The sequence below is a fragment of the Octopus bimaculoides genome, chromosome 2 (genome assembly GCF_046866305.1).
Source record: "Octopus bimaculoides isolate indiv1 chromosome 2, ASM4686630v1, whole genome shotgun sequence".
In the NCBI taxonomy this organism is placed as follows: Eukaryota; Metazoa; Mollusca; class Cephalopoda; order Octopoda; family Octopodidae; genus Octopus; species Octopus bimaculoides.
Genome location: NC_142929.1, coordinates 132,911,363 through 132,925,811, shown reverse-complemented (window position 1 = coordinate 132,925,811; position 14,449 = coordinate 132,911,363). Strand labels below are relative to the sequence as shown.

The window sequence follows — 14,449 nt, the reverse complement described above, 5'->3', positions numbered from 1 at the left end:
CAGGAAAAAGTGTTCGTTTAAAAACAGAAAATGCAATAGTTGTCAGAAACTTGGTCACAAGAGCTCACACTGCAAAACGAGATTACGAGGATCGAACGCAAAAAGTTCCAAGGTGTTTTCAGCAGAAAGTGAATGCGACATAAAAACAAGAAAATTCGTAAATGTAAAAATAAATAGTGTAAATATTAAACTACAGTTGGATACGGGTAGTGATATTTCAATCATAAATTCGGATACATGGAGCCAAATCGGAAACCGAGGTTACGTAAAACAGTGAAAATTGCGCGTAGCGTGACGGTCGATAAATTACATTTGATGGGGGAAATGTGTACAGATGCCACATTTCGAGGAGAAACACGCGAAGCAAAAGTATTTATTGTGGAGAATACAATCATTCTGTTTGGTAAAGTTTGGTTGGAGTTATTTGACTTATGGTACCTACCCATAAGTCTCTACTGCAAAACATATAAATGGTTGTCCCATTACAAATAAATCGTCTGAGGAATTGAAGAGAAAATTCGGACGACTTAGATCTATGTAAAAAGACGGAAGCCTGCTTTCAAGTAAGTGAAACTATTGTGCCTGTATTTAAATCCAACAGAAAAGTACCGTTCGCGGCAATTGAAATCGTAAATGAAGAGTTGGGCAGACTTGAAAAAAGTAGAATCATCAAAAATGTGGATTACTCTAAGTTGGCGGCGCCCACGGTGTGCATTAAAAGGAAAAATAATAAGAAGAGACATACCGAAGAACGGAGAGAAATTCCGATGGAAGTATTTTTTGATGTATTCGATGTCCCAACACCGAAAGTAATGGTGTCCCGTAGAACCAGCTTGAGAAAACGGAAGCAGACCGAACACCTTGAGATAATGCCCAAGCGAAAAAGATACTAAAAAATAATAATAATAAATCTCAAAAGGAGAGATGTTGTGGCGAGAGTACGACACCCCTCTGATGAGAATAGACGGGAGCACTATATATAAATAGTAGCGGTCTGACGTAGTCAGAAGTTCGTAGTTTGGTCTTCAAAGTCCAGGTACAGTTTACAGTTCGAGTTAGTGTGTTGGAAATATTGATTGTTGGATAATAAAAGATTGTTGGTTCGTTACGTTTGTTACTGCCTCTGTTTCTAGTTTGTATTGTTATAACTGTATTACAGTGTTTCTTTATCTATCGTCGACAATAGCAAGCGTATTGCGATATTGGAGGTGTAAGGATACAACTCTTGTATAGCAGCGGTAGATATAAATGAAAGTGCAACACATAAGTGATGAATCAAATGATCATTTCGAATAATTGTGGAATAAGATCTGCCTTACGTTTTGTATCCACCGGTCTAACAAACCTATGACATAACTTAACTGAGTTGATCTCTTCCTAGACACAAGTCCATTGCCTCATAAAGTAACAATTTTTTAGTCCTTTTTTGCCCAAATAACATGCCAATAAAATTTATAAAATATTGATGGTCCTTGAAATATCAGATGTCAAATACAAGATGAAAGTGTGAAATAATATTTCATCATTCATATATCATAAATTAATTACATTTCGTTACTTGCAAATATACCAAGCAGATAATTAGTCGTTATCTTTATATCAAAACATATTTAGACATATATTTACTATTCGTATTCAGACATTTTTTGCCAAAAGTGTAACAAACAAGTACACACACGCGCTCGCGCGCGCGCATGCATATATATAGATACGTATATTGAAATATCCACGCATGTGTACATATACATTTAAATATATAAATATAGATATATATATCTATCTATCGCTCTATCTATTTACCTCTGCCTCTCTCTCTCTCTCTCTCTCCCTCTCTTTTTTCTTTCTTTCTCTCTCTCTCTCTCTCTCTCCCTCTCTTTTTTCTTTCTTTCTCTCTCTCTCTCTCTCTCTCTCTCTCTCTCCCTCTCTCTTCATACACACGCATAGACGCACACACGCACACACACACACAAACACAAACATATTTACATATATATCACCATACTCATATTTAAAAGCACAAATACATTTGTAAAAGTTTCAGATACTTCGACGGAAATCCTACGGGAACAACTTGATTTGATAAGCGTATATCGATATATATCGATATATATATATATATATACAAACATACATACATACATACATACATACATACATACATACATACATACATATAGGTATTTAGATAGATAGTTAAATAGATAGAGAGAGAGAAACGGGGGGAAGGAGAGTGAAAGACAAAGTAGAGGGGAAAAAGAGAAGGAGAAGGAGAAAAATGTATCTATTAATATGTACATAGTGCACTTCAATTCACGAATTATATATGTACATATTTGTACTCAGGCTTTAAAACAGTTTTAGGGTTAAATGTTTATGCGTGTGTGCATTTGTACACGTTTGTGTGCGTGTTATCAATGAGTATAGCATGTGTGTATGTATACATATAGGTATGCTTGAATATGTATGTGTGTGGAAGAGAGAGAGAGAGAGGGGGGAAAGGGAGAGAGAGAGCATAGAAAAATCTACAACTGAAAGATTGCTATTTCAACCTAGATTGTTCTTATGCAGCTTCGATTTCAGTTCAGTTATAACCATGCATAACCATGCATGCTCTCTTAATCAGCCTAAGTAAATATCCAAAATAAATCAATCCTCACGGGATGGAGATTTAGCAGATAGTGCTGAAGCAAAATGATCTAACACACCATAGAGCATCGCAGTTTATTTTATTTATGAATAGATTACATTACTTTGAAATATACGTTAACAAACTTCCATTTTCCCTTTCACCACAATATCCAATACTTCTGCTTTATTTTCATACATATTCTCCTTAGGGGATGACATAAACGTAAGAACTTATTTTACTTTCAATTTACGGTCTATTTTTCTTTATTAATTAAAGTGAAGAGATCAGTAACTGCTCCTGTGCGCTGGATCTGTCGTTAGAACGTCGGACAAAATTCTTTGCAGTATTTCTTCCGACTCTTTACATTTTGGGTTCAACTTTTCCTTTCGTTTTTTTTCTTTTTTTTTTTTCTCTTTTTGGCTTCGATAAAATATGCTTACATAATTAATAATATGTAAGCAACTCCAGATCGGATGAAATTCTTCGCTCGGATTTAAAATCCCGTTGAGTCAACTTTACCTTTTAGCCTTTCGGAGCAGATACAAGAGTACCAGTGGGTTGGCGGAACCAGATACCTTGCGGCATTTGTTCCAGCTTTGCATTCTCGGTTCAAATCCATGGCCTACATAGATTGTAAATAATAGAATTAAAACGTTGCCCGGTTTAACACCACCATTCAGCCCCTTAGATGCTTTTAGCGAAGTAGTCTCCTCTATTGCAAGTATTCGGACCGCCTCCTCCCTTCCACTATTCTCAGAAATTCTGTAAAAGGTCAAGAGTACCGTCTTGCCTCCTGATTAAAATATTTTTCAAACGTCGTACATATTAACTTTTTGATACTCTGTATACAACTTCAGTGAACGGTGAAGGCTATGCTTTTCTGAGAAACATTGGATAAAACCGATGCACATCTGAAATCGTCTCCCGTACTCGCCAACTAAAAGAAAATAAAGTTATTGACAAGTATCACTTAATAATAATAATAATAATAATAATAATAATAATAATAATAATAATAATAATAATAATAATAATAATAATAATAATAATAAAAAGATTGAATTCATAGATTTTAAAGTTGCATATATTCATGTATTTATATATATATATATATATAAAATAATTAACAAGGATGTCAAGGTATTAATGTAATACGGCTGTTTCAGGCGGTTCCATTTAATCGAACAATGCAAGCGTTACATCAATTTGAAATACAGCGCCATATTTCAAATTAAAATCATGAATTTGAAATACAGCGCTGTACTTCAAATTGATGTAAGGCTAGCATTGCTCAATTAAATGGAGCCGCCTGAAACGGCCATATTGCATTAATACCTTCACATCCTTGTTACTTATTCGCCTTATTTATTCACCTCACTTCGGGCTGTGCGGATAATACCGGACTGACTTGGTGCTTCAACTTAAGCACCTAATTCAACTGAATCTTAATTATTATTATTATTATTATTATTATTACTATTATTATTATTATTATAATATATATATATATATATATATATATATATATATATATATATATATATATATATATATATATATATATACATTATAGTTCTTTCGGTGGTGCAAACTATCGTAAGTCTTGGCCACAACGGATTACCATCTCATATATCACATTTTGCTTGCTTAGAATTCATATAACATCCGGCTTCCTTATGAATGAACGTAATAGTTTAAAAAATTGAGCGTTAGACTGAAAAGTAACAAATCGAGAAAATCTGTGCCATGCTAGTCTCAGTATTTCGATAGACTAAGAGGAATCAGAGTATAAGAGTTAAAATGAAGACGATGTTGCGGTAGAATGATGGTGTGAAGGTTTAATAAACACTGGTCGATTCTGTTCTAGTATGAAACTATTCAATGTTGGCACTGTAACTTTATAAACTATTTGATGTCATTGACAGCTTGTTCGATCAAATACAAATTTAGTCGATACTCTGAAAACTAATGGTTCATCGTTAAATCATGTCTGCTTAGTTACACGCAGACTCTCTGCCTCTGTCTATCTTCTGTCTCCTCTATCTCTCTCTCTCTCTCTCTCTCTCTCACTCTCTCTCTCCTCTCTCTCTCTCCACTCTCTCCCTCCGCTCTCTCTCTCTCTCTCTCGCTCTCTCTCTAATATAATGTGTATGTGTGTATTTATGCATGTTTTTATGAGTGTTTGCGGGCATGCATATGTATGCGCTTGTATACATATATACAAATAAATAGATTGATAGACAAACAGACAGACAGACAGACAGACAGACAGACAGACAGACAGACAGACAGATAGATAGATAGATAGATAGATAGATAGATAGATAGATAGATAGATAGATAGTTGCATTCCAACAAATGTAATACAGTGAGTTCAAAAATATCGATTAACTGCAGCTATCCGTGCAATTTTTAGACTAAATCTTCCTGTACAAGTGTTTAAAATCTAACACCAACAAGCAAGGAAGATTACTGCAATAGGTTACTAAAGTGGAAGTTATTTTCAGAAAATATAAAAAATGCATTATGATTGTGGATCGTTTCTTTAAAACCAGCTGACAAAACAGTGAACAAATTCCTGTTTCTTCAGCGAAGTATATTTTACTCGACCAGCAGCTTTCGACTTCTCTCCAAAGGGTTTTTTAAACTCAACATCTTCACGCTATTATTTACAGCTTTATCTTCTTCGAGTTCCACCGTTGAAAACGATATCTATCTATATCTATATCTATCTTCTTATATATATATATATATATATATATATATATATATATATATATATATATATATATATATATATATATATGTCTAAATTGTATGTATGTGTGTGAGTGTGCGCGCGCGTGTGTGTGTTAAATAAAATGAGACAACAAAACCAAGGCTGTGTGGAATTTATAGGACATTTATAAAGAGAAAGGTAGTCTTACAGCTGTTTCCGGGATATTAGGGATATCCCTTCATCGGAGACGATATAAGAGAGTGAACTAGAGGGAAGTAATAGAGTTCAATATAAGGAATTATTTTGGAAAAGGATGGGAAGTATAAAGGGAAATAAGAGAATAAAAATCATAATATATGTAGGATGTTACAGTTGCAGTTCCATTATTTAAGAAAAGTAAGGCGGTGAATTGGCAGAAACGTTAGCACGCCGGGCGAAATGCTTAGCTGTATTTCGTCTGTCTTTACGTTCTGAGTTCAAATCCCGCCGAGGTCGACTTTGCCTTTCATCCTTTCGGGGTCGATTAAATAAGTACCAGTTATGCACTGGGGTCGATATAATCGACTTAATCCGTTTGCCTTTCCTTGTTTTTCCCCTCTGTGTCTCGCCCCTCGTGAGCAATAAAGAAATAAGAAACGTTAGCACGCCAGGCGAAATGCTTAGCGGTATTTCGTCTGTCTTTATGTTCTGAGTTCAAATTCTGCCGAAGTCGACTTTGCTTTTCATCCTTTCGGGGATATATATATATATATATATATATATATAGAGAGAGAGAGAGAGAGAGAGAGAGAGAGATAATAGCAATAAACAATAACGTTGATTATGAATACCAAAAGTATGGATGACAGGAAATACCTCAGGTACTTTACCATATCCATTTTGTTCGTACACACGCATACACACATATTACCCTCGTAGACTAAATATCCTGCCGGATGCAAAACTAAGGTTTGACCTTGAATACCCCAGTACAGAAGTCAATCATTGCTATTACGACCACTCAGATAAATCCTTCTCCACTCAGTTTATGGAATTTCCTCATCTTTTCATCAGCGCATAAAAAATATTCCTGGCGTACTGCCCTTCATTCTCCCACTGACAGATCAAATATTTCTTTTTAAAAATGTAAATACTCTGATTTAATATGTCTATGAAAATGATATCTCAGCTTAGGACACACTATAGAGTGTAGTAACTGTCTTAACATTGGCAACATGCTAAGTTAAATGTTTTTAGTAACTTGTTTCCAATATTTACACTGAAGATGCCTGTATGTGTCAGTGTCTATGTATGTATGTATCTATATTAGTGCATATTACAGCTTACGTTGTTCTAAGTAAATATTAACAGTTGTTTTATAAGCATTATTATTACAACAGAAGTATTATTAATACCTTTAGTAAGCAGGTTTAGAAAGATGTCTCGGCTTTAGCAAGCAGGCGAGCAAACGGTCGATGTCGGCGAAAGAGATGGAGAATAGAGATGACAGAGGGAGAAATAAAAAAAAAAGAGAAAGAGAAAATGTGTAATTAAGAATAGGAGAGAAAGAGGGAGAGTGAGAGGGTGAGAGAAGTGTTTAAGGAAAGTAATGAAGTGAAAGTCAGAAGTTGGCATATGGAAACGGAGCGAGCAAAAAAAAAAGTGTAATTATATACATACTTGTGTGTGTGTGTGTGTGTGTGTGTGTGTGTGTGTGTGTGTGTGTGTGTGTGTGTGCGTGTGTGTGCGTGCGTGTTTGCCTGTGTGTATGTGTTTGCACACAAGTAGGCGTGAGGGAGAGAAAAGGAAAGAGCATAGGAACAAGTAGAAAGAAAATGATATGGATATGGTGCAGACAGTAATAAAAAGAGAAGCAGTCAGAGGAACGAGCTTCGAGAAGGAAGGAAGAAAGAGAGATGAGAGGTGGCGGGGGGAAGGGGGATGTGTAAAGAGAAACGAAGTGCCAAAAGCAAACAAGCAGAAGTGGTGGGGGTGGGGGGCAGTAACAGAGACGCATATTTACCTGACTCAGAGTTTACTGGACTCCCCTAGGAGTGAAAAAAACAGATCTACAAATTTCTCTAATGAGAATTGAAACTCATGACCTAACCAGAGGATAAAACAATATTTATTCTATGTTCTTGGCGATATTTTTTACCTCCAAGATAAGATAATCATCATCATCATCCGCCGTCGTTGTTATTGGCACCATCGTTTTTGTTTTTTTTTTATTTGTTTATTACTTGGCTTTGCCTGCCTCGAGTTCTCAACAGCTGATGGAGTTATAGGGACGACATCTTGTCAAACGGAGTCGTGTCTAAAATATTTTAAACCTAAAGGAGCCCATCGTCCTCCATATCTAACCATAGTTGATGCCTCCTAGAAAGAAAGAAAGAAAGAAAGAAAGAAGAAGAAGAAGAAGAAGAAGAAGAAGAAGAAGAAGAAGAAGAAGAAGAAGAAGAAGAAGAAGAAGAAGAAGAAGAAGAAGAAGAAGAAGAAGAAGACTCTACACCTGGTACTCGCGGTTATTTTATCGACTCAACTCTGAAACACATGAAAGGTTGTGGGAGTTGAACTCAGAGCACAGAAAGCCTCGGAACGAATATAACAAGGCATTGTAGCCAATGCTGTAACGACTCTGAAACTTCAGTTAAAAAGCGTTTTGCTATTCATCCAGTTAAAACATTTATGCTTCAGAGAATGGGTGTTTTTCAGATCTCATTTCCTTTTTATGACCTTACTTCGATATAAAAACCATAAAGTAAAGTATGAACTCCCGACTAATCTTGTCCGTAATCCAGTTTCAATTCTCTGTTGAAGCTATTCCTTTGAAACCAAAAATTCAAGCCCGCAGGAATTTAATAATACTGAATCATATCCATTATTATTTTCACCTATTTGGTTTAAAGATTAGATTCCTCTCCCACACTACATTATACCTGTTTTCCAAAATGACAATTAATAATAATTGCCTGTTTTTTTTGTTTGTTTTTTAAATAAATTAAATTCTTTTAAACAGTGTGAGTCCTTGCCTATTTATTGCATAGAAAATTTAAATTAATCTAAGTTCAATATGAAACAATTGACATAAGAGGTTTACATTGGCCAAAGTAACCTTACTTTTTAGAGATGGTAAGGTGTGACTTGAATGAATTTAGCTGTTATATCTCACATGTTAAGCGGCTTCGTCGGGATTATTTCACAGAATGCCTTTAGTGAATTTCAGTCTACTACAAACACTCGGACCACAATAAAAGAAAAAGACATATTTTTCAGCTATTCTTCCTCACAAAGAAGGTAGAAAAGATTTTACAATTGGAGGTCTGTCGACTGTAGTACAGGTACCCAAACCTATAAATAATACCAAGTGAGGCTGTCCTGTCATTAACACATAATCTTGTATTCTGGTCCCTATTGCTTTTATACCTCTCCTCAGTGGGTACTGGATCTTATGAATCCATTGAATTTCAACAAGGCTCCTTTGGAGGATGGATACAGATATCAAACGCAAACGAAACCATAAATGTTGTTCTTCCCTCTTCATTATGAAACACAAGCTTTCAACATCAACTGCTCTCATTAGCATCGATTTTAAACGAAACAAAAGTCGCCTAACAAGATTAAGTATGTTTACATACACAACATGATTATACATCATGAGAAACACACAAACACACACACACACACACACACACACACCTACATACACACACACAAAGCTAATGGCGAACAGAGGTACCAGACACATTGTGAGACGCATCTCCGCTGCGGCCACTTGAAGAAGAATGCGTGGTATGACAACATCTCATACTAAGTCTGGAGTTGTCTTTCAACTCTATTACCAATATAAAACTTTAGGTAAGCCTCCACGCCATCTTGCCAACTACGTAAGAATTCCCGGGAAGAGATCATAGTCAAACTTAGACCAATCAACAACTGTATAATTGCCTAAACTGTGTTTATTGAATTATAATAAATGAATGAACAAATGTATTTTTACACCTGTCCTTTTGCATATATATTTATTTACCAAATTATTTATTCACTTAACTGCAACACATTCTGTAATTAAGAGACAGTTTATTAGTGGTTGATTAGTTATAATTGACTGGGGGATTCTATGGAGAATTGAAATTGTGTTAGTTCAGCTGTTACTCTGAGCTCAATTAACTTAAGTTTATCATCAAACATTCGCCACACACAAAATATATTATGCTACATTCCGTGTTGTGTAGTATATATTTAATCTCTTTGTTATGGCTATCATGTAAATACCGAGGAAAAGTGTACGGTGGTAAGATTCTGGGTGAACTCAGTATGAATTCGTCACTAGGGTCATTTTCTTTTCCCATACATACCTAGTTACAGTCAATAAGAACCCGGAGAGCGATGGACTGTACTAGGCTGATATACCCTTACCATACTGCATAAAATAGTTTCCTACGATCCAGTGAAGCAAGGAACGTTTGCTTGCACGTTAATTTCGTTATTTCGAATCGTCAAGCCTTTTATAACTCTTAAACGTATACTTTCTTTTCATATAATCTCTGAGACAAGATGGAAGGTTTTTAACATGTTGCCCTATTCAGTATAACTCTTTGTTGTTATTGTTATTACTGTTGTCGTTGTCGTTACCTTAATTAGACAGGCTTATGATCAAAGTTGTTCCAATCATAGCCATCTGCTGTTGTTTTTCTCTAATACATTTTCCAATATGCACTTCCTTTATTTAAAAATGTGAATTGATGGATTATTTCTTATTTTGTCTAACCTAGTGATTGATGTTCATGGACGTATTTACTATGTTTGCCATGGGCAGGTTTGTAGTTTTCCATTGTTGTTGAACTGTATTCTTTGACGTTACTTTCATTGATCCGTAAGAAGATCTATAGTTTTTAATTCGTTAATTATTTCCATCTTCAAAACTTTCTATTCTTAAATCTTCCTTATACTCCTCTATTTTTATATTTCTTAGATAGCGATAGAAGTAGTATTTGTAGTATTAGTACCGAAGAGCAATCTTTATATCCTACTTAATCTTTATATTACTGTTGCTAGCCAAACCTCGCTTCCACTCATATATGGAAAAACAGTGACTAATCAAATAGCGGGAAGGCTGGGTAAAAATTAGATATTTGCGATAGAAACAGTATTAGTACCGGGTAACAATCTTATACCCTACATAACCTGGATGTATTATAAGAACACCGTAATACTGATAGTGGATATCCCCTGTTAATGAAGTGCAAACAGGCCGAAATCTAGCTGCCGCCACTGATGCTGGAAATCTTCGTCTGCCACTAATTTTTCTATGTTGTTAAGCTCTAAACATGCTCTCTCAAGAGAAAAACTGCAGTATTATGATGTTCTTACAATGCATCCACGTTATGTAGGATATAAACATTGATATTTTGTTGTTCTAGCTCGGTTTTTTTTTATGGTCAATATTCGTTGTATTTTGTTTCATCGTTGTTTATTTTCTTTGGCACTTGAGTTTTCGTTATGTAATCTTTTTTTTCAATTTTCTATATTGCTTTCTGATATGTTTTAGTATTGTGAATGTAACTTAACTTGTCTGTTCGGGTCCAACATCAAGTTTTGCCTCCAACGTTACATTTTGCTGGATTGAAAGCAACTGTAAGATATGCATGTAGAATAAAAACAAATTCTTCTTCTTGTATCGTTCTTTACCTTCTCTCTTTTTATTTACAAGATCTAGAGTGTATAACCCGACCCTGTATTTAGATTACCATTTTTTTTTTTTTCGTTAGATTTTGGTTTATTTGCTTCTGGTGATATCGAGCGGTACACGTTACATTTTCCTAGGTTTTTTGCAACCTACTCAAAGTACGCATTTCCTTGTTAACTTTAGGCAGAATTACATGGTTTATATTTTTACTGTTTATATATATATATATAATTTTATTTGGTGGTGTATGGAATTGGTCTGATACTGATATGAATCGTACTTGGATAACTTGTTTACACATGGTGTTTGATCGCTGACCACAATCAACATTTGTAATATTTTAATTATATGACGTAATGGTCAATACAATTTGCAAGTATTACTTGCACAGATTATTGTTCCAGTTTCCTCACTTTTCTATTTGAGCAATCAATTCATAATCATCATCATCATTGTTGTTGTTGCTATTGCTATCCTTGTTGTTGCTGTTGTTGTTGTCATTATTATTATTATTATTATTATTATTATTATTATTATTATTATTATTATTATTATTATTGTTCAGTAGTTTTATTTTTATAACGTGCTTTCACTTCACTACCGAGCGCAGCTCTGTGTGCCTTGGGTATCTGCTGTGGTTTGCTGTGATGCTCTTATGGTTACTGTATTGAAAGTGTTTTGCGTAGGATGTGTGCAGTGCCCGGTAGTGCAATTTTCTGTATGTTATATATATTTGTAAGTCCTGGTGTTTTTGTTATGTATTTGTCTGAATATTTTTTTTATTATACCTAAGGCACTATGATAGGAATTGTTTCTGTTTTTAGATTCCACATTCGAGTTACCTCTATTTCCAGGTCTTTGTATTTTGAAAGTTTTTCCATTTCTTTTAGGGAAATGTTGTCATCTGCTGGTATTGATACATCAATTAGAAAGCATTTTTTTTTCTTCATTATTATTATTATTATTATTATTATTATTATTATTATTATTGCAATAAAAGACAAAAGCAGCTGCACCAGATTGCATGCCTGCCAATACTGAATTATGTTCATGTATGTTCAAATCTCACCGAGTTCGTTTTTACCACTCCATTCTTTTGGAGATCATGCTTAGATCAATTCACTTTTACTGTGCCCCCACCCCTTTAAATTTATGTTCACTTACTATTTCATGAAACCATTATCACTAATTCTAAATTCTATTTATTTCTAATTGCAGTGGTATCGTTGTTGTTGACATTGATCTCACAAAAGTTCAAATTAACCAGTGTGCCAGAGATGGGACGCTCTTTTCAAATTCGCACAAATGCCGGCTTGAAACTACTCAAGTAAGTTGATATTGCTGTCGATGTTTCTGTTGTTGTTGCTACCGTTGTCGTTGTTTCTATTCATATTTATATTTTACAGATTTTCTTTAAGGCTGTGGCTGTCGTTTAATTTTTACCTCAGCAAAATAAATGTGTTGTTTGATTAAAACGGGAAAAATAAACATCGGAAATTCTTTGCCCCTTGCAGAAACTGCAAGAGCTACTGAGACCTATTGAAAGCTCTTTTAAATCTAACACAATGTCAGAAACCCTTCCGGATTATTACAAGATATCTCATGGTCACAAGCATTTCGCCCCATAGTTCGTACGCTTCTGTCAGAGTGGTGTAACGAGGACTCAATTAATCTTCATCTACGGAGAGATTCCAAAAGCAGTCGCTTGTCAACCACAGACACCTCGAATTGATTTCAGTAACCATGCCTATCACTTTGGTGGCTTGCTTTCTTTGTTTGCCTGGGTTTCCGACAAATCTTCTACAGGAAACAGCGCACCGATCTAGCTGGAAAGCTGTAGCAGCCGATTTCAATAAAGAATGAATCAGCGTGTCATTCCTTGGTAAGTGTCACGTCGATCAAGAACTGACCTGCACTTAAATCATTCTGGTTCTGAAAGCGCACAGCAATTTTACTGTTCTCCTGCAGCTTACAAAGATGAGTGGTGCTATTTTTACTAATCATTTTGGGAATAACATTGAAATATACATGTTCACTTCCCAAAGAAAGTGCGCATGTCAATTTACTATTTCTTGTTATAAATTATTACACTCAGCAAGAAGTATTTAGTGCTGTCTAAATACTACCCATAACTAAAAACATCAAGACCTGTGGATAGCATGCATTTGCAGCTCTTCAGCTAATAATCAACCGGGTGCCATTTTGCAATAAACACAGCTCATTTTCAGCTGAGTGAGCTGGGGCAATACGAAGTACGTTGCCTGAGGACACAACGTCCGCGGATCGAACCCACTGAAACCTATGACCCTGGATTAATGAATCCAGCCAGCAATTAGTTTCAGTTCTCAACATTGACCGAGTTAACTTTATGTTTCGATTTTTGTAGGATCACTAAAAGATGCCCCGAGCATATTCTGGAGTCAGTTGGTCCTTATTGTATCCATATTTTAAGAACATGTTTGTCTTGTACGAATATGAGAAATTATTATGAGATGTTGCAAAAGATGAACGAAGATACTTGTCCTTAAATCATCATCATTATCATCATCACTCTATCACCACCACCACCACCACTGCCACCTCTGTCACCACAACCATCACTGCCACAATTATCACTATCAACGCCGCTACTACCATCACCGCCAGAATCACCATCACTACCATTTCCTATACCCCTTCTAACATTACCACCCCACCACAGCAGCAGCCACCACAACCATCACCACAACCATCACCGCCACCACCACCACCACCATCATTATAATCAACCTCAATAAGGAGGTCAACAATGTCTGTTGTTCATTAGTTTGCATGAGTCAAGTAGGTTTATCGCGGTTTTTTTCTCCCATTAAATGTCATCAAATGGTTACCTGATTGTTTTCGCTTTGTAATTCTTAATACAAATACCTTTGATGCATTACTCACAACTGAACAGTTTTGAATGAGATGCAAGGATTTGTGTTTTCATGAATGTTGGTTCGACTGATGCAATAAGTTAGATGACTTAACAGTAATTATACTCGTATATGTCAATCGTGTGTAAGAAAGTCCAGTCAGGCAACAACAAAACTACTTCAACTATTAAATAAAAATGTACGGATTTTAAGAACAATTTCGATGTATTGCTGACGTATCAGCAGTATTCATTTCACATGCTAGAAATTACTATGAGCTACACATAAAGATTTAGCTGTCGTTCGTGAATAAAGTAATTAAATTTACGAGATACGAAAAGTTTTGTCATGTTTATTATACATGACAAATCTCACCCTTTATTGGAAAAGAGGGATTTATCGTTTAGACTTCGCGGTGAGATTGTAGAGTAAGCGTGAAAGCCGTCTATGATTTTCTGTGGTGGTGTGAAGAAAGGAAACATGCGTTCTTGGGCAACAATGTCGATCCTCCTAAAAAAAATCTTACCAAAGCCTGCACA

General features: G+C 35.3%; 1 protein-coding gene across 1 annotated transcript in view; it reads left to right on the top strand.

Moving 5' to 3' along the window:
- The window catches only part of LOC106867961 (metabotropic glycine receptor), a 241,771-nt gene that overhangs the window by 172,368 nt on the left and 54,954 nt on the right, over positions 1 to 14,449 (top strand). Inside the window, exon 2 of the mRNA XM_014913042.3 lies at positions 12,235 to 12,343. Within this exon, the coding sequence (XP_014768528.1) occupies positions 12,235 to 12,343 (109 nt within the window). The remainder of the gene's footprint in view (positions 1 to 12,234; positions 12,344 to 14,449) is intronic.